Here is an 18,313-nt window from a genome sequence, read left to right on the forward strand (position 1 = left end):
GGAGGATGGACAAGCATGTCTTATCCAAGGACACTGGAGACCAAAATAGATGACAATCAGCACAACAAACAGTGAAATACTGTGTTAGAAGCAGTACGAGTGTTCTGGGACAAACTTTCCACTGTATTGAGTTGCTAATAGTATCCTGCATACAAAACCTGTTGATATTCCCTTGCTGATACAGTGACATTGTTAATTGCTATTAATTGGAATGTATGAAACTACCTGCTTATTCACATAAATCAAACTTGCTGGTATATTATGCCCATAATCACATCAGAATATGCCACATTTCTGGATAATTGAATAACTTCCTGCTGTATTACAAGATGTTCAAAGGCCACTGAGGCAATATTTGTGCTGTGGTTCTTACATAAGATGCTGCAAAAGCTGCAGACTAAATCAGCATTACGACAGTGTCACATTTAGGTGCACGGGATTTCATTCTCTCATGTATCGATCTCTTCATTAATGTGGTGGGCACATCAGAAGGTGGCTTTGTGATGTGTTCTGCGCAAAGACAGACAGGGAATACCTTTTGGTGTTGCCAGTGTGATCTCTCTCTCTCTCTGTCCTATGCCTTGTGCTCCAGGTGTTGCCTACCCTGGGAACTGGCAATGCTGGGATGAGTGCTGCACTGAGCCACTGTTTTGGCTTCTGACTCACCTTAGTAGAATTTATATGCTTGAAGAATCATCACTGTCACCTCTTATGATAATATTTTTTGGTCTGCTTTAGGGTAACCATAGTGAACAGTATAGTGTTGAACAAATATCTAGTGAATTAACATGAAAGTCAAAGATAAATTTTTATTGCTCACCCCAGAGTGCTAGCTACAGGCAGACATAGCAATGCACATCTCTACAGTGATTGTGAAGCAGTACTGTATCAATTAATTCATTTTGCGATTCTTCAGATGCCTATTAGAAGTTGTGTAACAGATGATATTGCTAAATAAAAGGGTGTGTGTGTGGGGGGGGGGGGGGGAGGGGGGGTTGCACGTGCACGTGTGTGTTTTCTCTTACATCAAAACCAGCTACTAATATTTTGTTTCTATTTTCATTATCAAAATGTAAAATAGTTATGTCCCAAAAAGTTACTTCATTTTTATTCATCTTTATCTGAACTGAATTTTGAGAACATACATACACTCAGGTGACAAAAGTCATGCGATACCTCCCAATATCATATCAGACCTCGTCATGCAAAGTGTAGTACAGCAAGTTGACGTGGTTGGATTGACATGGCATGGACTCAAGTTGTTGGAAGCCCCTGCAGAAATATTGAGCCATGCTGCCTCTATAACCATCCACAATTGTGAAAGGGTTGCAGATGTAGGACCTTGTGGATGAATTGACCTCTCAATTACTTCCCATAAATGTTCCATGGGACTCATGTCGGTGATACGGATGTTGAGATCACTCGCTCAAATCGTTCAGAATATTTTTCAGATCGGTCGCAAAAACTGTGGCCCAGTGACATGGCAAATTGCCGTCCATAACAGTTTCATTGTTGTTTGGGAACAAGTAGCCAGAAGGACCATTTCAAGTCAATGATCAGTACAGATGGACCACGTGACCCAGTCCATTCTACGTAAAGCCCCACATCATCATGGAGCCATCAATGGCTTTTACAGTGCCTTGTTAACAACCTGTGTCCATGGCTTCATGAGCCTGCACAACACTCAAACCCTGCCATCAGCTCTTACCAGCTGAAATGAGGAGTAGGCCACAGTTTTCTGGTCATCAAGGGTCCAGCTGATATGGTCACGAACCCAGGAGATGCGCTGCAGGCAGCTTCTTGCTGCACCGTCCTAATGAATATGTTCATCATATATCCCACATCGATTTCTGGGGTTATTTTGTGCATTGTTGCGTGTCTTTTAGCAGTGACAGCTCTATGCAAGCACCGCTGGTCTCTGTCATTACTGAAGAGCATTGGCCACTGCATTGTCCACGGTGAGAGGTAGTGCCTTCTTTGGTATTCTCAGAACTCTCTTTATACTGTGAATCTTGGAATATTGAAATCTATAACTATTTCCAAAATGAAATGTCCCATGCATCTAACTCCAACTACCATTCCACATTCAAAACCTGGTAATGCCTCTCGAAAACATTTTCATATGAGTCACCTGAGAGCAAATGACAATTCCATCAGTGTACTGCTCTTTTATACATGGTGTATGCAGTACTACTGCCATGTATATATTGTTATCCCATGACTTTTGTCACTTCAGTGCAAATCTAAATCGGAAATCCATTATTTAAAAAGATTAATTTTTGCACACAGCCACAGTAAATTTTTGAACTATATTAAAGTCATTGTACAGTATGCCTCTTTGGTGAAGATATATAATATAAATTTGAAATTTCCAGCAAGACTGGTGACAAGTTCACAAGACAAAAATTACACTTCAGTGATTATGGGAGCTATTAACCCTCTTGAAGACATGTGGGGCACCAATGAGAAGAGCTCATAATAGAACTGTCAATATAAAGGGGCCATGTGGCCTGTACATGAATTTTTGGTGCTATCTGACTCTGCTCACATACAGATGGCTTACTAAATATATGCCAGTATGAAATACAGTTGTTTTGCATGCTACAGGTGGAGTAACATTATATTAGTTAAGTTGTCATATTAATATGGCAAATCAGAGTGTTGTTCAAGTTCATACTCTAACAGTAATGGAGATCTTTACATGTAATATTAATAAAAATTCATGTGTCAAGCCACATAAAATAGGGCTAAGAATTGAGCACAAGAAGATCGGTGATGGCCTTTTCAAAACACCCAAGATGTAAAGTGGCTCAGCCATATAGAGAAACCACAGAAAACATAAATACGGTTGGTCAGGCATGGATTTGAACCCTGCTCCTTCAAAATGCGAGTTTAGTTTAATAACCCCTGCTCAACTCACTTGGACTCGCTGCTGTCCTCAAAGAATGTTTTTCATTCAAAGGGATAAGACATATTTTTCACAAAACTGCTACTAGAACTGATGGGTCAGATCTTACACCCTGGTTACACACAGATGTGTAGGCGATGGGGCACAAAGTTGTCAGCAGCAGTTCTTAAGGGTTCGAGAGAGCCTATTCATTATTTTATTTGACAATGAAAGAGAGGACAATGTGATGGAGTGTAAATAAACTGCTGAAGTCTGGGGTACTACTGATGCTTTGTGCATACATTCTATTGGTACAGCAGAAAAAAGTAAGGAAAGAAGATATGCCAACATAGGGACTGGACTGATATCTCTGTTTGATTAAGATATTGTTGAATTATTTTTAGTATATTCATCATTATATTCATCTTGCTTCTCAAGAAATGTGTCAAAGGAATTTAAAAAACACTATAACGTAATGCAGGTGAAGCACAGAATGTCTTATAGCTCTATATGTTTTGTATTATATTATTAATATACTGTGAGGAATGGAGTTCTACTTTATGGTACTGCACCTGTTAATTTGTGTGTCATGGTAATGGGAAAATTAGTCACAATTAAAGAAAGATAGGTACAAATAAAGGATACTAAGAAAACTGTTTACCTTTCTGTTGTTGATTTCACAACTTCTCTTTTCCACAGGCCGCATGTAAGCTCATGAGCTGTTGCACCAAATAAAATGACATTCACCAACAGCAATACTCCTATTGGTGCATAAAAGTAATAAAATATTTCTGAGTCACCTGCAGAACAGAAAAAAACACACAAAATAATTTGTGTTTTAATTTTCTTGCACTTGTATTAAAGTTTATTGTATAATTAGTGTTGTGTATTATTATTTAGCATATTAGTGGAATTAAACACACATCATTATTCTGTAGACTCTGATAAATGAGGCTGAAACTATCTTTCTTCCCACTGAATTCACATAAGGTACAAACACATATTCATAATGTATTTCACAAATAAATGAGATATATGTAAAGCAATCGTTACAACGAAGAGTGAACTGAATGCCACAGATGTGTGTTCTTGGCCTCCTCCTGATTTTTACATCAGTTTGTCTTGTTACATATGAAGGAACTTCCTCTAAATGAAAATCACTACTAAAACATACAGTGTCAGGTGTGACAGAGATTTTACAGGTTGGAAAAATTATCTAAAATTAATATCACTGTATTCTGCTTAAGACACACAATAGATTTTATTTTGTCAAATTAATATCAGAGCATATACTGAAACTGATTATATCTTTGCATTCTTTAATTCTTGTGAGTCATATTTCATTTTCAAATGGGGTGCATCTGGTCTTCTGTACACAAATCGATTTGTGAGTACGTAACTCCGTGGGCTTGCCCTGAACAATAGCACTATCCTGAGGTAGCTCAACTAACCTCTCTCAGCCTAGTGTTAGTTCACTCTGATTGATGTTTATGACAACATACTTTGTACCTTGTAGGACACTATTGTATGGAATCATATGACCTGTTAGATTTTATGATACATAACTACCATCCCAAGTACCATACTTCCTACAGATTAATTCCTTTTGCAAAAGTTTCAATTATCCTGAAGTTAATGCTCAGCTGATGGCACCACTTGTACGTGAACTTTTGGATATTACATACAAAAAAAATAAAAAAATGGGAGGTTTTTGAAGCATGCAGCTTCTATACTTTAAACTTGTATGAACTGATTCAAGCAATGCCTGAAGGTAGATAAATGGATGAAATCAAAATGATATTTCTTTTTCCAATAATGTACCGTGTAAATTCATTCTTATGTAAACTGTATGTGCAGAAACAGTTTAAAGTGATTCAGATAGATATGAAATGCGTTCTTTTGATGAAATTGAAAACTCAGTTTCGAAACTCTGACATCATTCAGATTTTATGTGAAAAAAAAAAAAGAAGCCTTTTGTGAGAGGTTTTCTTTTTGCCACTTCTATGTTTCAGACTTGATTGAATCAGTTCAAATTTTGTATGAAGATAAACAAATACATGTAATTAATGGTCATCTTGTTGTCTTGTGAAAGCTTTATCCATTCCTACAATATAAGTAACATGGTTCAAAAGGCAATGAAAGACCTATACCGGATCAGTGGTCACCTGACTCATCAAAATTCTACACCAGTTGCAAAGCTATGGCGGTCTGATGTCAGTATTGTGGTAGAGTAAAGGTTGGGAACCAGAATGAAAACTGCTCCTATCATAGCACCAAAAAAGGTGAATATGTCCTGGACAGGGTTAGGGGTGTAAAAGCTGCTTCAAAGACATTTACATTAAAATATCTTGACTTATCTATACCTTTTACGAGTTGACCCTACTTCCTTAATGCAGTGAGCTCTTACCTGCAAGGTGTTGGCACACCTGCATCTTGCAATTTATAGGCTAAGCTCCCTGATCCTGTGCGCAAAATCCAGAAGATTTGCCAGTAATAGCAAACAAAATTTAATATCATATGGCTGCAGAGCATACAAGTAATAGCTAAAAAGTTTTTGTGGAAGGAGAAAATTTTATGGGATGGATTTGTTCCTGGGGGGGAGGGGAGAGATGCTAAAACAGTTTTTTTAAATTTGTGGGTAGTGGTGGTTTTTTTTTTCCCGAGGGGATTTTTCTGCCAGACCCACACCCTGTTACATGTATGGTGAAGGGTGTAAGAATAGACACAAATTTATGTGCTTCTAGAGTGTGGGATGCATATACAATAGGAAGTTCGAGAGTGGAGTGCATCTATAATAGGAAGTATCCCAAAGTGGGGATGCATATATCCTAAACTTTAATGACAAGTTGTGTCATACTTCACAACATGACAGTTGCCATGTTGGATGACACAATGGCATGTGTCATGTTCTATAAAATTACATAATGTATCATATTACTTGACTTGACGCATTATATTATATGACATGGGTACGAATGATAAAGTAAAAAAGTGCCCATATGTCAAATGTTTTGATTTAAATGCCTTTGAAACTGCAGATAAGACAAAAGCTAGTGCCTATCTTTTACATTCCTAACACTTCACAGGACATAATTGCTTTGTTAGTGCTATGATAGGAGCATTTTTCATTCTGAAATATGTAATAAACATTAGTATGGACTGTCCTTGCATGCATGCAATCCATCAGTCTATAACAGTAATACAATGCTGAATCACACATCCACATACAAGATTACAAAACAAAATTCTTCACTATAATCTTGATACTTTGCTTTAAATTTTAAAAACTAAGTAATCATCACTGCATATGTTCACAGATATATCCATGGATATCAGTATCTCAAGGGCTTTTAGATACACAGTAGCATTCTGTGTAGCCCTCCAAAGATAACATTATATACCGGGTGTCCGAGAAGTAAGGACGCATTTGAATTTTGTGCCATTTTGTCAAATGGCGGTTGGCAGCCGTGGTTTTTTCATGTTTGTTCTCTGCGATCCTTCCCATTAGTAACCTGATACCTTTTGTGTGGTGAGCATTCTTGTTTGATATTTATTTTCGTCATGAAGCAGATGACAACTGACCAACGCATCCAAGTGATAAAAAGTTATTACGAAAACAGTGGAAGTTCCACGCAACCGTTCGTCAATTGCGTGTTACGCTGTGACGTAATGCTGCTCCAACCGAATCATCACTTCGGAAGTTCGAGACTACGGGCCCTGTTTCAAACGTTAAGAAAACAGGACCACCGCGTTCTGTTCGGACACTAGAAAACATTGTTGTAGTGCGTGAGACTGTGATCATAAGCCACAGATAACATGTTCGCCGACGAGCTCAAAAACAGAATTTATCACCAATTTCACTGCATGAAATCCTTCCAGCAGATTTGAAAATGCATGAGTACAAGATTCAACTTACACAAGAGCTGAAGCCTGCAGATCATGGAAAGAGACATCGATTTGTTCAATGGGTGGCTCGACAAGCGGAGAACGAGAACTTTTTTTTTTTTTTTGGTCATCAGTCTACTGACTGGTTTGATGCGGCCGCCACGAATTCCTTTCCTGTGCTAACCTCTTCATCTCACAGTAGCACTTGCAACCTACGTCCTCAATTATTTGCTTGACGTATTCCAATCTCTGCCTTCCTCTACAGTTTTTGCCCTCTACAGCTCCCTCTAGTACCATGGAAGTCATTCCCTCATGTCTTAGCAGATGTCCTATCATCCTTTCCCTTCTCCTTATCAGTGTTTTCCACATATTCCTTTCCTCTCCGATTCTGCGTTGAACCTCCTCATTCCTTACCTTATAAGTCCACCTAATTTTCAACATTCGTCTATAGCACCACATCTCAAATGCTTCGATTCTCTTCTGTTCCGGTTTTCCCACAGTCCATGTTTCACTACCATACAATGCTGTACTCCAGACGTACATACTCAGAAATTTCTTCCTCAAATTAAGGCCGGTATTTGATATTAGTAGACTTCTCTCGGCCAGAAATGCCTTTTTTGCCATAGTGAGTCTGCTTTTGATGTCCTCATTGCTCCGTCCGTCACTGGTTATTTTACTGCCTAGGTAGCAGAATTCCTTTCTGACCATCAATCCTGATGTTAAGTTTCTCGCTGTTCTCATTTCTACTACTTCTCATTACCTTCGTCTTTCTCCGATTTACTCTCAAACCATACTGTGTACTCATTAGACTGTTCATTCCGTTCAGCAGATCATTTAATTCTTCTTTACTTTCACTCAGGATAGCAATGTCATCAGCAAATCGTATCATTGATATCCTTTCACCTTGTATTTTAATTCCACTCCTGAACCTTTCTTTTATTTCCATCATTGCTTCCTCGATGTACAGATTGAAGACTAGGGGCGAAAGGCTACAGCCTTGTCTTACACCCTTCTTAATACGAGCACTTCGTTCTTGATCGTCCATTCTTATTATTCCCTCTTGGTTGTTGTACATATTGTATATGACCGTCTCTCCCTATAGCTTACCCCTACTTTTTTCAGAATCTCGAACAGCTTGCACCATTTTATATTGTCGAACGCTTTTTCCAGGTCGACAAATCCTATGAAAGTGTCTTGATTTTTCTTTAGCCTTGCTTCCATTATTAGCCGTAACGTCAGAATTGCCTCTCTCGTCTCTTTACTTTTCCTAAAGCCAAACTGGTCGTCACCTAGCGCATTCTCAATTTTCTTTTCCATTCTTCTGTATATTATTCTTGTAAGCAGCTTCGATGCATGAGCTGTTAAGCTGATTGTGCGATAATTCTCGCACTTGTCAGCTCTTGCCGTCTTCGGAATTGTGTGGATGATGCTTTTCCGAAAGTCAGATGGTATATCGCCAGACTCATATATTCTACACACCAACGTGAATAGTCGTTTTGTTGCCACTTCCCCCAATTGTTTTAGAAATTCTGATGGAATGTTATCTATCCCTTCTGCCTTATTTGACCGTAAGTCCTCCAAAGCTCTTTTAAATTCCGATTCTAATACTGGATCCCCTATCTCTTCTAAATCGACTCCTGTTTCTTCTTCTATCACATCAGACAAATCTTCAGCCTCATAGAGGCTTTCAATGTATTCTTTCCACCTATCTGCTCTCTCCTCTGCATTTAACAGTCGAATTCCCGTTGCACTCTTAATGTTACCACCGTTGCTTTTAATGTCACCAAAGGTTGTTTTGACTTTCCTGTATGCTGAGTCTGTCCTTCCGACAATCATATCTTTTTCGATGTCTTCACATTTTTCCTGCAGCCATTTCGTCTTAGCTTCCCTGCACTTCCTATTTATTTCATTCCTCAGCGACTTGTATTTCTGTATTCCTGATTTTCCCGGAACATGTTTGTACTTCCTCCTTTCATCCATCAACTGAAGTATTTCTTCTGTTACCCATGGTTTCTTCGCAGCTACCTTCTTTGTACCTATGTTTTCCTTGCGAACTTCTGTGATGGCCCTTTTTAGAGATGTCCATTCCTCTTCAACTGTATTGCCTACTGCGCTATTCCTTATTGCTGTATCTATAGCGTTAGAGAACTTCAAACGTATCTCGTCATTCCTTAGTACTTCCGTATCCCACTTCTTTGCGTATTGATTCTTCTTGACTAATGTCTTGAACTTCAGCGTACTCTTCATCACTACTATATTGTGATCTGAGTCTATATCTGCTGCTGGGTACGCCTTACAATCCAGTATCTGATTTCGGAATCTCTGTCTGACCATGATGTAATATAATTGAAATCTTCCCGTATCTCCCGGCCTTTTCCAAGTATACCCCCTCCTCTTGTGATTCTTGAACAGGGTATTCGCTATTACTAGCTGAAACTTGTTACAGAACTCAATTAGTCTTTCTCCTCTTTCATTCCTTGTCCCAAGCCCATATTCTCCTGTAACCTTTTCTTCTACTCCTTCCCCTACAACTGCATTCCAGTCGCCCATGACTATTAGATTTTCGTCCCCCTTTACATACTGCATTACCCTTTCAATATCCTCATACACTTTCTCTATCTTAACAAAAAGAATAATTTTCTTAGATGAGGCACACACTTGCACCTCAGTGGATATGTCAATAAGTAGAACTGCACAATTTGGGGCAATGATAATCCGCGAGTGATCGTAGAAGATGAGATGCATCCACAACGCACGACCGTGTGGTGTGAGTTTTGGGCATGAAGGGTGATCGGCCCGTACCAACTTTCTTTGAAAATGAAGAGGGCGCTGCCCTCACTGTGAACGACGACCGTTACCGAAACACGCTTTCTGATTTGTTTTCCCCTCTGACTGATGAAAAAGACAGTTTTTGGCCTGAACAAGACAGCGCGGCATGTCACACGACACATGAAATGATTGCTCTGCTGAATGACAAGTTTTCTCAGAAAATTACCTCTTTGCGTGTCAGCCAGGAATGGCCTGCCAGATCATGCGACCTTACGCCTTGTGACTTCTTTTTGCGGGGATTTGTGAAATCAAAAATGTACGAGAAGAAACCAGAAACAACAGACCAACTGAAGGATCCCACCAGATGTTCATGAAAGCGTCATCGAGAACTTCAATGAACGCACTGCTCGTTGCCGCGCTGCCTTGGGTGGTCATATGGGGGACATAATTTTTCATACATAAGTGGGAGATGTTACTTAAAAGAACATTACATTTTCAATAAATTTTGTTTGTTCTATAGCTCTCTGATATTCGTCCCTACTTCCCTGACGCCCTCTATAGAGAAAGACCCCAATTATTCCTTCATTACTTACCATAAAACCAACACCTCTTCTCACCAAACTTTGGCCTCAGAATGGAATCGTCCGCTGGAACCAAGTCCACAATGGCAGCCACCGACATTATCAGCAGAGGGCCACCCCATGCATACAGTCGGAACAGTCGCAGCCGGCACACCTCCTGCCGCTTGTCCATGCTCGTTGGCCGCAGATCCCTGTGGAAGAAGAAAACAAATAAATACAGGCTTCGGGACATGAAAGTTCTTTTCTGAGAGTGTGGATTTTTTTTAATTACCAAAGGCATCGAAGTTTACAGTCATCTGCTGAGGAAAATGCTGTCTTTACGTTTTTAACCCTTCTGTGGTTAACGGAAGACCTATGTCTCGCATCCTTTTACAGCGTACACTTTCTACCCGTGCCCAGTTTCCGCTGCTAATTGTGATATACGTGTGTACAAATCTTGCGCTTTAGCGCCACTTACGACCCTCACGACTTAGCGCCACAAGCAGCCGTTACTAATTGTGATACATCCTCTACGAAGGTCTTACTGGCCTTCGACCATAAATATAATAGACTGCCCCTGACGTCATTTTCGTGATTCCAACATCTCTGGGCTAAAGTCACGTGAATGTTGGGAAAACATGGTTGTTCTGTGTGGCGCTTATGGTTGTACTCAGCGTTTTGTCGGGGGAAATGGCATTACATTTCACGTGTGTTTCTATGTTAGTGCAGATGGGTTTATTGAAATCTGCTGAAGTGACTTTTATATGTTTTTTACACTTGAAATAGACTGTCACGTAAATTAAAGTGTTGAAAGTGATGCCTGTAGCCGGTCGAAGTGGCCGAGCGGTTCTAGGCGCTTCAGTCTGGAACCGCGCGACTGCTACGATCGCAGGTTTGAATCCTGCTTCGGGCATGGATGTGCTTGATGTCCTTAGGTTAGTTAGGTTTAAGTAGTTCTAAGTTCTAGGGGGCTGATGACCTCAGATGTTAAGTCCCAAAGTGCTCGGAGCCATTTTTTTATGCCTCTAAAGTCAGACTCATATTACATTTTGGAAAGTATCTGTGATAATTCGGTTACAGAAGTAAGTATCACTGTTTCTCGTTCCTACTCATAGGTTCCCTAAGGATGAAAACCGAAGAGAGCTTTGGATACAGGCCCTGAAACGGAAAAACTTTAAGCCATCTGCACATACGCGCCTCTTTGTATATACAAGTGAGATTCTAATAAGGTAAGAGCACCTATAGTCGACACATGAAGAGCATTTTTTTCTGCCTTCTAATACTATTAAATAAATGTAGGTTCCAAAATTATTTTCTGAAACTTCAGAGTCTCACCTTTCATTTAAAATATCATTTATTTAAACTGATAGTTTAAACTTTTGTAAAAATAGTAGGAACTGAACCTTTGAAGTGCACCTAAAATTGATACTCTAAAATGGACCTGCTCCTAAAGTCGACAATTTTGGGACCTATAGTTGACATAATTCCCATTTCCCATTTTCTTTTATAACTGTTAGAGCTCAAAACGCGGCGAATCCAATATTTAAAGTTTTGACACGAGCCCACTCTTATTGTTTAAAAGAATTTTAACGACGTTTTACTTTAACTGATAGTTTATAGTAATTTAGTCCCGCTGCCCACCCCAGGGGCCTTCGATGTATTTGTTAGATTTTATAAGTGGTACTGTGAACAAATCCAGGTGAAATGTAGTTCTGACATTTTTCGCAAATAAAAAAGTAATTTTTGTTGGAAGCGTTTGGAAGTCAATGTGGGTAAAATAAGGTACAAACATAGGCTGGCAGGCCGCTGATTTGAAATCCCGCCACGTTTTGGCAACAGTCACGTGATTTATGTTGGAGCCACACTAGCCCCATAGCTTCTGCACAGCAAGGCCAGTCTACTAGTATCTTTGGTCGAAGTTACTGGCTCAGATCACAATGATATGGCGTGGCGGGCACGCGTCACTTCGTTGTCCGCGCCACGTCAGTTCGTCGTCAGGGGAGGGACACGCGGCGGAGACGTCGAAGTGGTGCAGTGCTCTTTTCATTAATTTGAAGTCATCCAATGTGCCTCAGAATTTTTTTTTTTTTTACGTACATGATCCAAAACTACATCCGGTTCTGTAGATAAATTCTCAGCAAAACTTTCATTTTTCGCGCAAAAAAGGTTTTAAACTCGCGCGCGTTCTCCGCTATGCAGACTTCCTCAATCGATATTGAAGCAACAATTCGATAGAAAAATTGGTTTTTCGACAACTTACACTCTTGACATTACAGCTTCATTGTGAACTGGATTTATTTTCGTTATTGCCCATACTTATTGTGGTACCTCCAAAATAAGTAAACCATTGTGCTTATTTCGAGAAGCTTGCAGTCAAGAGTGCAGTCGCTGGCCAGTTCACGTTTGTTGGGTTGTAGGACATAGGTTGCCGCGTTCACATTTGGTGTGTTTTCAGACGTAGGTTGCCGCGTGCAACATATAGCTAAAATATCGAAAATGTTTTTAACGGTGAAAGGAGAGCGATGATATACACTCCTGGAAATTGAAATAAGAACACCGTGAATTCATTGTCCCAGGAAGGGGAAACTTTATTGACACATTCCTGGGGTCAGATACATCACATGATCACACTGACAGAACCACAGGCACATAGACACAGGCAACAGAGCATGCACAATGTCGGCACTAGTACAGTGTATATCCACCTTTCGCAGCAATGCAGGCTGCTATTCTCCCATGGAGACGATCGTAGAGATGCTGGATGTAGTCCTGTGGTACGGCTTGCCATGCCATTTCCACCTGGCGCCTCAGTTGGACCAGCGTTCGTGCTGGACGTGCAGACCGCGTGAGACGACGCTTCATCCAGTCCCAAACATGCTCAATGAGGGACAGATCCGGAGATCTTGCTGGCCAGGGTAGTTGACTTACACCTTCTAGAGCACGTTGGGTGGCACGGGATACATGCGGACGTGCATTGTCCTGTTGGAACAGCAAGTTCCCTTGCCGGTCTAGGAATGGTAGAACGATGGGTTCGATGACGGTTTGGATGTACCGTGCACTATTCAGTGTCCCCTCGACGATCACCAGTGGTGTACGGCCAGTGTAGGAGATCGCTCCCCACACCATGATGCCGGGTGTTGGCCCTGTGTGCCTCGGTCGTATGCAGTCCTGATTGTGGCGCTCACCTGCACGGCGCCAAACACGCATACGACCATCATTGGCACCAAGGCAGAAGCGACTCTCATCGCTGAAGACGACACGTCTCCATTCGTCCCTCCATTCACGCCTGTCGCGACACCACTGGAGGCGGGCTGCACGATGTTGGGGCGTGAGCGGAAGACGGCCTAACGGTGTGCGGGACCGTAGCCCAGCTTCATGGAGACGGTTGCGAATGGTCCTCGCCGATACCCCAGGAGCAACAGTGTCTCTAATTTGCTGGGAAGTGGCGGTGCGGTCCCCTACGGTCTTGGCGTGCATCCGTGCGTCGCTGCGGTCCGGTCCCAGGTCGACGGGCACGTGCACCTTCCGCCGACCACTGGCGACAACATCGATGTACTGTGGAGACCTCACGCCCCAGGTGTTGAGCAATTCGGCGGTACGTCCACCCGGCCTCCCGCATGCCCACTATACGCCCTCGCTCAAAGTCCGTCAACTGCACATACGGTTCACGTCCACGCTGTCGCGGCATGCTACCAGTGTTAAAGACTGCGATGGAGCTCCGTATGCCACGGCAAACTGGCTAACACTGACGGCGGCGGTGCACAAATGCTGCGCAGCTAGCGCCATTCGACGGCCAACACCGCGGTTCCTGGTGTGTCCGCTGTGCCGTGCGTGTGATCATTGCTTGTACAGCCCTCTCGCAGTGTCCGGAGCAAGTATGGTGGGTCTGACACACCGGTGTCAATGTGTGTTTTTTTCCATTTCCAGGAGTGTATTTTGACGTTTGGACACAACGGGCTACGGCGCGCAATATTCGACGTTATGGCCGCGCGCTACGCTAATTTGAGGCTGGGGTTTCTCTTTCGCACGTGGTGTATGAAGTCATTTACAATCACACGTGAAATTATATTGCGTTAAGAGGTATTTTAATTTTAAGACAAGAGGGAGGGAATCGCAGATCCAGCAGCAGAGATAGCTGTATACTGTATACGCAAATTTTTCTTGTCTGCACTGGCAGCTTCATTCACAAAACATTCAATAACTATTATCGCTCATATAATGTCGAACAAATGGTGTGTGTTCTAACGAGCAATGAAAGAGAAATGATAATTTGACATTAATACAGCTAAAGTATTCTCTGTATTGGATGTTTTATGCTTTTCTATTTTAACCATACATAATTGGGCTTTCCTGATGCACGCAGTGTACGTGAGGTATAAGGTCATTTTGCATCCTTTTTAACAGTTATTACACAATCACTTATGTTGTCTATGAAAAGAATGGCGCTGTCTATATTAATTTCCTGGACGAACAACTATGAATAGGTGCAGTTACAACGTTTTGGTTCAAATGGCTCTGAGCACTATGGGACTTAACTTCTGAGGTCATCAGTCCCCTAGAACTTAGAACTGCTTAAACCTAACTAACCTAAGGACATCACACGCACCCATGCCCGAGGCAGGATTCGAACCTGCGACAGTAGCGGTCGCGCGGTTCCAGACCGTAGCGCCTAGAACCGCTCGGCCACTCCGGCCGGCTACACCGTTTTGCTGCTGAAACAATCTCATCTTTCTGTGTTAACTGTTGCATAAATAGAAATCTTATTTTGAGAAAGTACAACAACACAGGTGAAAATGCACATGTTTACTGGTTCAAATGGCTCTAAGCACTATGGGACTTAACATCTGAGGTCGTCAGTCCCCTAGACTTAGAACCAATTAAACCTAACTAACCTAGGGACATCACACACATCCATGCCCGAGGCAGAATTCGAACCTGCGACCGTAGCAGCAGCGCGGTTTCGGTTTGAAGCACCTAGAACCGCTCGGCCACAGCGGCCGGCCATGTTTACTGCAATACAAATCTGCACAAGTGGCAACAGAAGGTATGAAATATATTTAACACTATTCATGTTGCAATTACATTAAACATGTACAATCAGCATTATATTTTCTGTTCTCAATCAAGGGATTTTGCCAGACAGACGTGCAAATCCACTATTCGTTTGGTACTAGCTTACAGAAATTCCGTTTTTCAGCTGGGATATAGCGCCACATGTCAAGTAAGGCTTTCTTCTTGCTCCTTTTTACTGGCAGAATTTTATTACGCGAGATAGGGAAAACTGTAATGTTATCTTTCTTTTCCCAGCACCTCTCGGCTTATTTGCACTGCTTTGACAAGTCCACGGTTGCTGGATGTTATGACTTTCCCTTCCCCCTAATGTCGTACGGTGGTCAACTGGAATGTGTAGCCACACACACTCAGTTATCTTGAGTGAGCCTCTCTGCAACCCGCGGTCTAGTGCGCTAAGATTCCTGATATCCTCTGGTCCCATCTTGCACACGAGGAATCCATTATCCTTCGCATTGGCAATAAGTGGAATGCAGTTCTATAGGTGAAAGGATATTTTGTTCCTCTCTATTAGGGCCAAATCACTATCACATGACAGGAAACTATGCCCTGTAACGAGGGATTTCTGGTCTACAACAGTGAAATATTTACGTATGATCAGATTTTGGAAAAGTGGCGTCATATTTTGAACGTCTCTCACAAAATAAACAATGTTCAAACTTACGTTCAAATGAAAACCTTATGAAAAAATACGAATTATGATCAAAACATTTAAGTTGCGTTGCTTTTGTCTGAATACTGTCCTTCACTTTGTCTAATACAATATAGAAACACTTACAAGGGAACCTCCCCATCGCACGCCCCTCAGATTTAGTTATAAGTTGGCACAGTGGACAGGCCTTGAAAAACTGAACACAGATCAATCGAGAAAACGGGAAGAAGTTGTGTGGAACTATGAAAAAAATAAGCAAAATATACAAACTGAGTAGTCCATGCGCAAGATAGGCAACATCAAGGATAGTGTGAGCTCAGGAGTGCCGTGGTTAGCGTGAGTTCATTGACGTCTCTGTTCACTGTAAAAAGTTTAGTGACTGTGTTTTACCACCGCACCGCAAAACCGTGCGATTAGTAGACGAAAGGACGTGCCTCTCCAATGGGAACCGAAAACATTTGATCGCAAGGTCATAGGTCAACCGATTCCTCCACAGGAAAACACGTCTGATATATTCTATACGACACTGGTGACGGCATGTGCGTCACATGACAGGAATACGTTGTCGACCCACCTAACTTGTACACTTGACGAATGGGTAAAAAGATTCTTCTACCTTGCCCGATTTAGGTTTTCTTGTGGATGTGATAATCACTCTCAAAAAAGTGATGAAAACGTTAAGAGTTTGTCACATAAACTGCAACAAATGAATGCAACAGTTTCACAGTCGCACAGTTTTCCTTGTGCTCTGTCAAAACATAAGTTTTTAACGTTTTCAAATTTTTCCGTGTGTAGACCGCCAAATCCTGCATATGTCCAAGCAAATCTGAACATGTCCTGGAATTTTGGAGAGCGAAGTTGATTATGTGTGAGTGCCTGAACTTTGATAATTGTCTGAAAATAAAAAATTGAACTTTTCACTCTAGGGAAGACTTGAACCAAGGACCTCTCGTTCCGCAGCTGCTCACGGGACCATGGCGCTCCTACGTTCACACTATCCTTGATATTGCCTATCTTGCGCATGGCCTACTCAGTTTGTATATTTTTTTCATAGTTCCACACAACTTCTTCCTGTTTTCTCGATTGATCTGTGTTCAGTTTTTCAAGGCCTATCCACTGTGCCAACTTATAACTAAATCTGAGGGGGGTGCGATGGGGAGGTTCCCTTGTTAGGGCGTGCTATAAAAAAGCTGGAAACGTTCGTGATACGTGATCAGTCCTTTCATTACGTCGAATGTCATGTTTCTTCCCTTTTTTTTTTCAACCATAAGAGATGTGGCCAATACCTTATTCGCTGCTCAATATTTACGGCTTACAAGAGATACAGTGCATCAATATCTTGCTCTGATGAAGACGACACATTCCGATCCATTCGTAGCACGGCGCTCTCGCGTCTCTCTGACAGCGCCACTCCAGTGTGAAAGTTGCGGTGCCCCTGGTGGACCTCTTTCTTCGGCGTCCCAAGCGGTGGCTTGTGTCGCTTGGGCCTTAAACCGACCCGGCCTGTTTGAAGCGAGAAGCTCTCAGTACTTGTAGCAAAATACTGCAGACTATGGGCGGGGTATATAGACGGCTGAGTGATCAAGAAGGAGAGGGACCTCTTCGTTATAATTGCCACAGTGCAATCTGTTCCAAGAACGCCTGAAGTGAGTACACATGTTTCATTACACATTACAGCCAATCCATTACTACGCTCCTCGGCAATTCTGCTAGTTTTTACATCATTCGTAGTCAGTGGGATGTATATATCCCACCGAAACTTGCAGAATGCTAAAACTTTGGTATGTCTTGTGTCACAGACGTCTTCAAATTTTATATTGAAAATTTGTAAGAAATTTCTCATGTTTTCATTGTCACAAGAATAAATGTGTTTTGCGACTGATTTCTTATACTTATTCCACATTTACCACGCTGATAAGATCCTTCTAAAAAAATTAACTTTGAAAATCCTTGGATCAAATTAAAACATGGACTTTTGAAAGTTCGGGGACACGTGTCCCGCCTCACTGATACTCAAACATCAGTCAACTCAAAATTCTTTTGTTGGTATACGTGTGATTTTGATCATGACGGATTTTTGACCTTTAATTTTTAAAATGTGTGTTTTAGCGACAAAAGGGTTACTGCAGAAAAACATAAAATTATATTAAGAAGTTAAGGTCGTATGCATTTGAGTTTTCCTAAAATTAAACAGGACGTCATACGAAAACATATGTGTGACAGAAATAGTCTATTAGCCAGTTATGATGTCAACCACATGCATTATTTGGATGGATATCTATCCATGACTTTATGCTTTAACCGAAATTATAACAAGTATCGTAGAGGTTTGTCTAAACATGATTTTGTAAATAATAAAACTCAGTTTCATTTGAATTACGATTTACACAGTCATAATATTCGTATTAGACAGAATATAAAATTTCCATACAAACTTCCTTCTTTTCCAAGGTTTCGTATTTCAATTTGAGACTCCACAATTCAAAGGTA

At 41.3% G+C, this 18,313-nt stretch overlaps 1 protein-coding gene across 1 annotated transcript in view; it reads right to left on the bottom strand.

Annotated features, from left to right (window-relative positions):
- The window catches only part of LOC126165602 (probable G-protein coupled receptor Mth-like 1), a 659,324-nt gene that overhangs the window by 4,090 nt on the left and 636,921 nt on the right, over positions 1 to 18,313 (bottom strand). The window contains exons 5-6 of the mRNA XM_049920376.1: positions 10,135 to 10,313; positions 3,549 to 3,687 (exon numbers count right to left, since the gene is read on the bottom strand). Coding sequence (XP_049776333.1) covers positions 3,549 to 3,687; positions 10,135 to 10,313 — 318 coding nt within the window. The remainder of the gene's footprint in view (positions 1 to 3,548; positions 3,688 to 10,134; positions 10,314 to 18,313) is intronic.

This window comes from Schistocerca cancellata, chromosome 1, assembly GCF_023864275.1.
Source record: "Schistocerca cancellata isolate TAMUIC-IGC-003103 chromosome 1, iqSchCanc2.1, whole genome shotgun sequence".
Classification (NCBI taxonomy): Eukaryota; Metazoa; Arthropoda; class Insecta; order Orthoptera; family Acrididae; genus Schistocerca; species Schistocerca cancellata.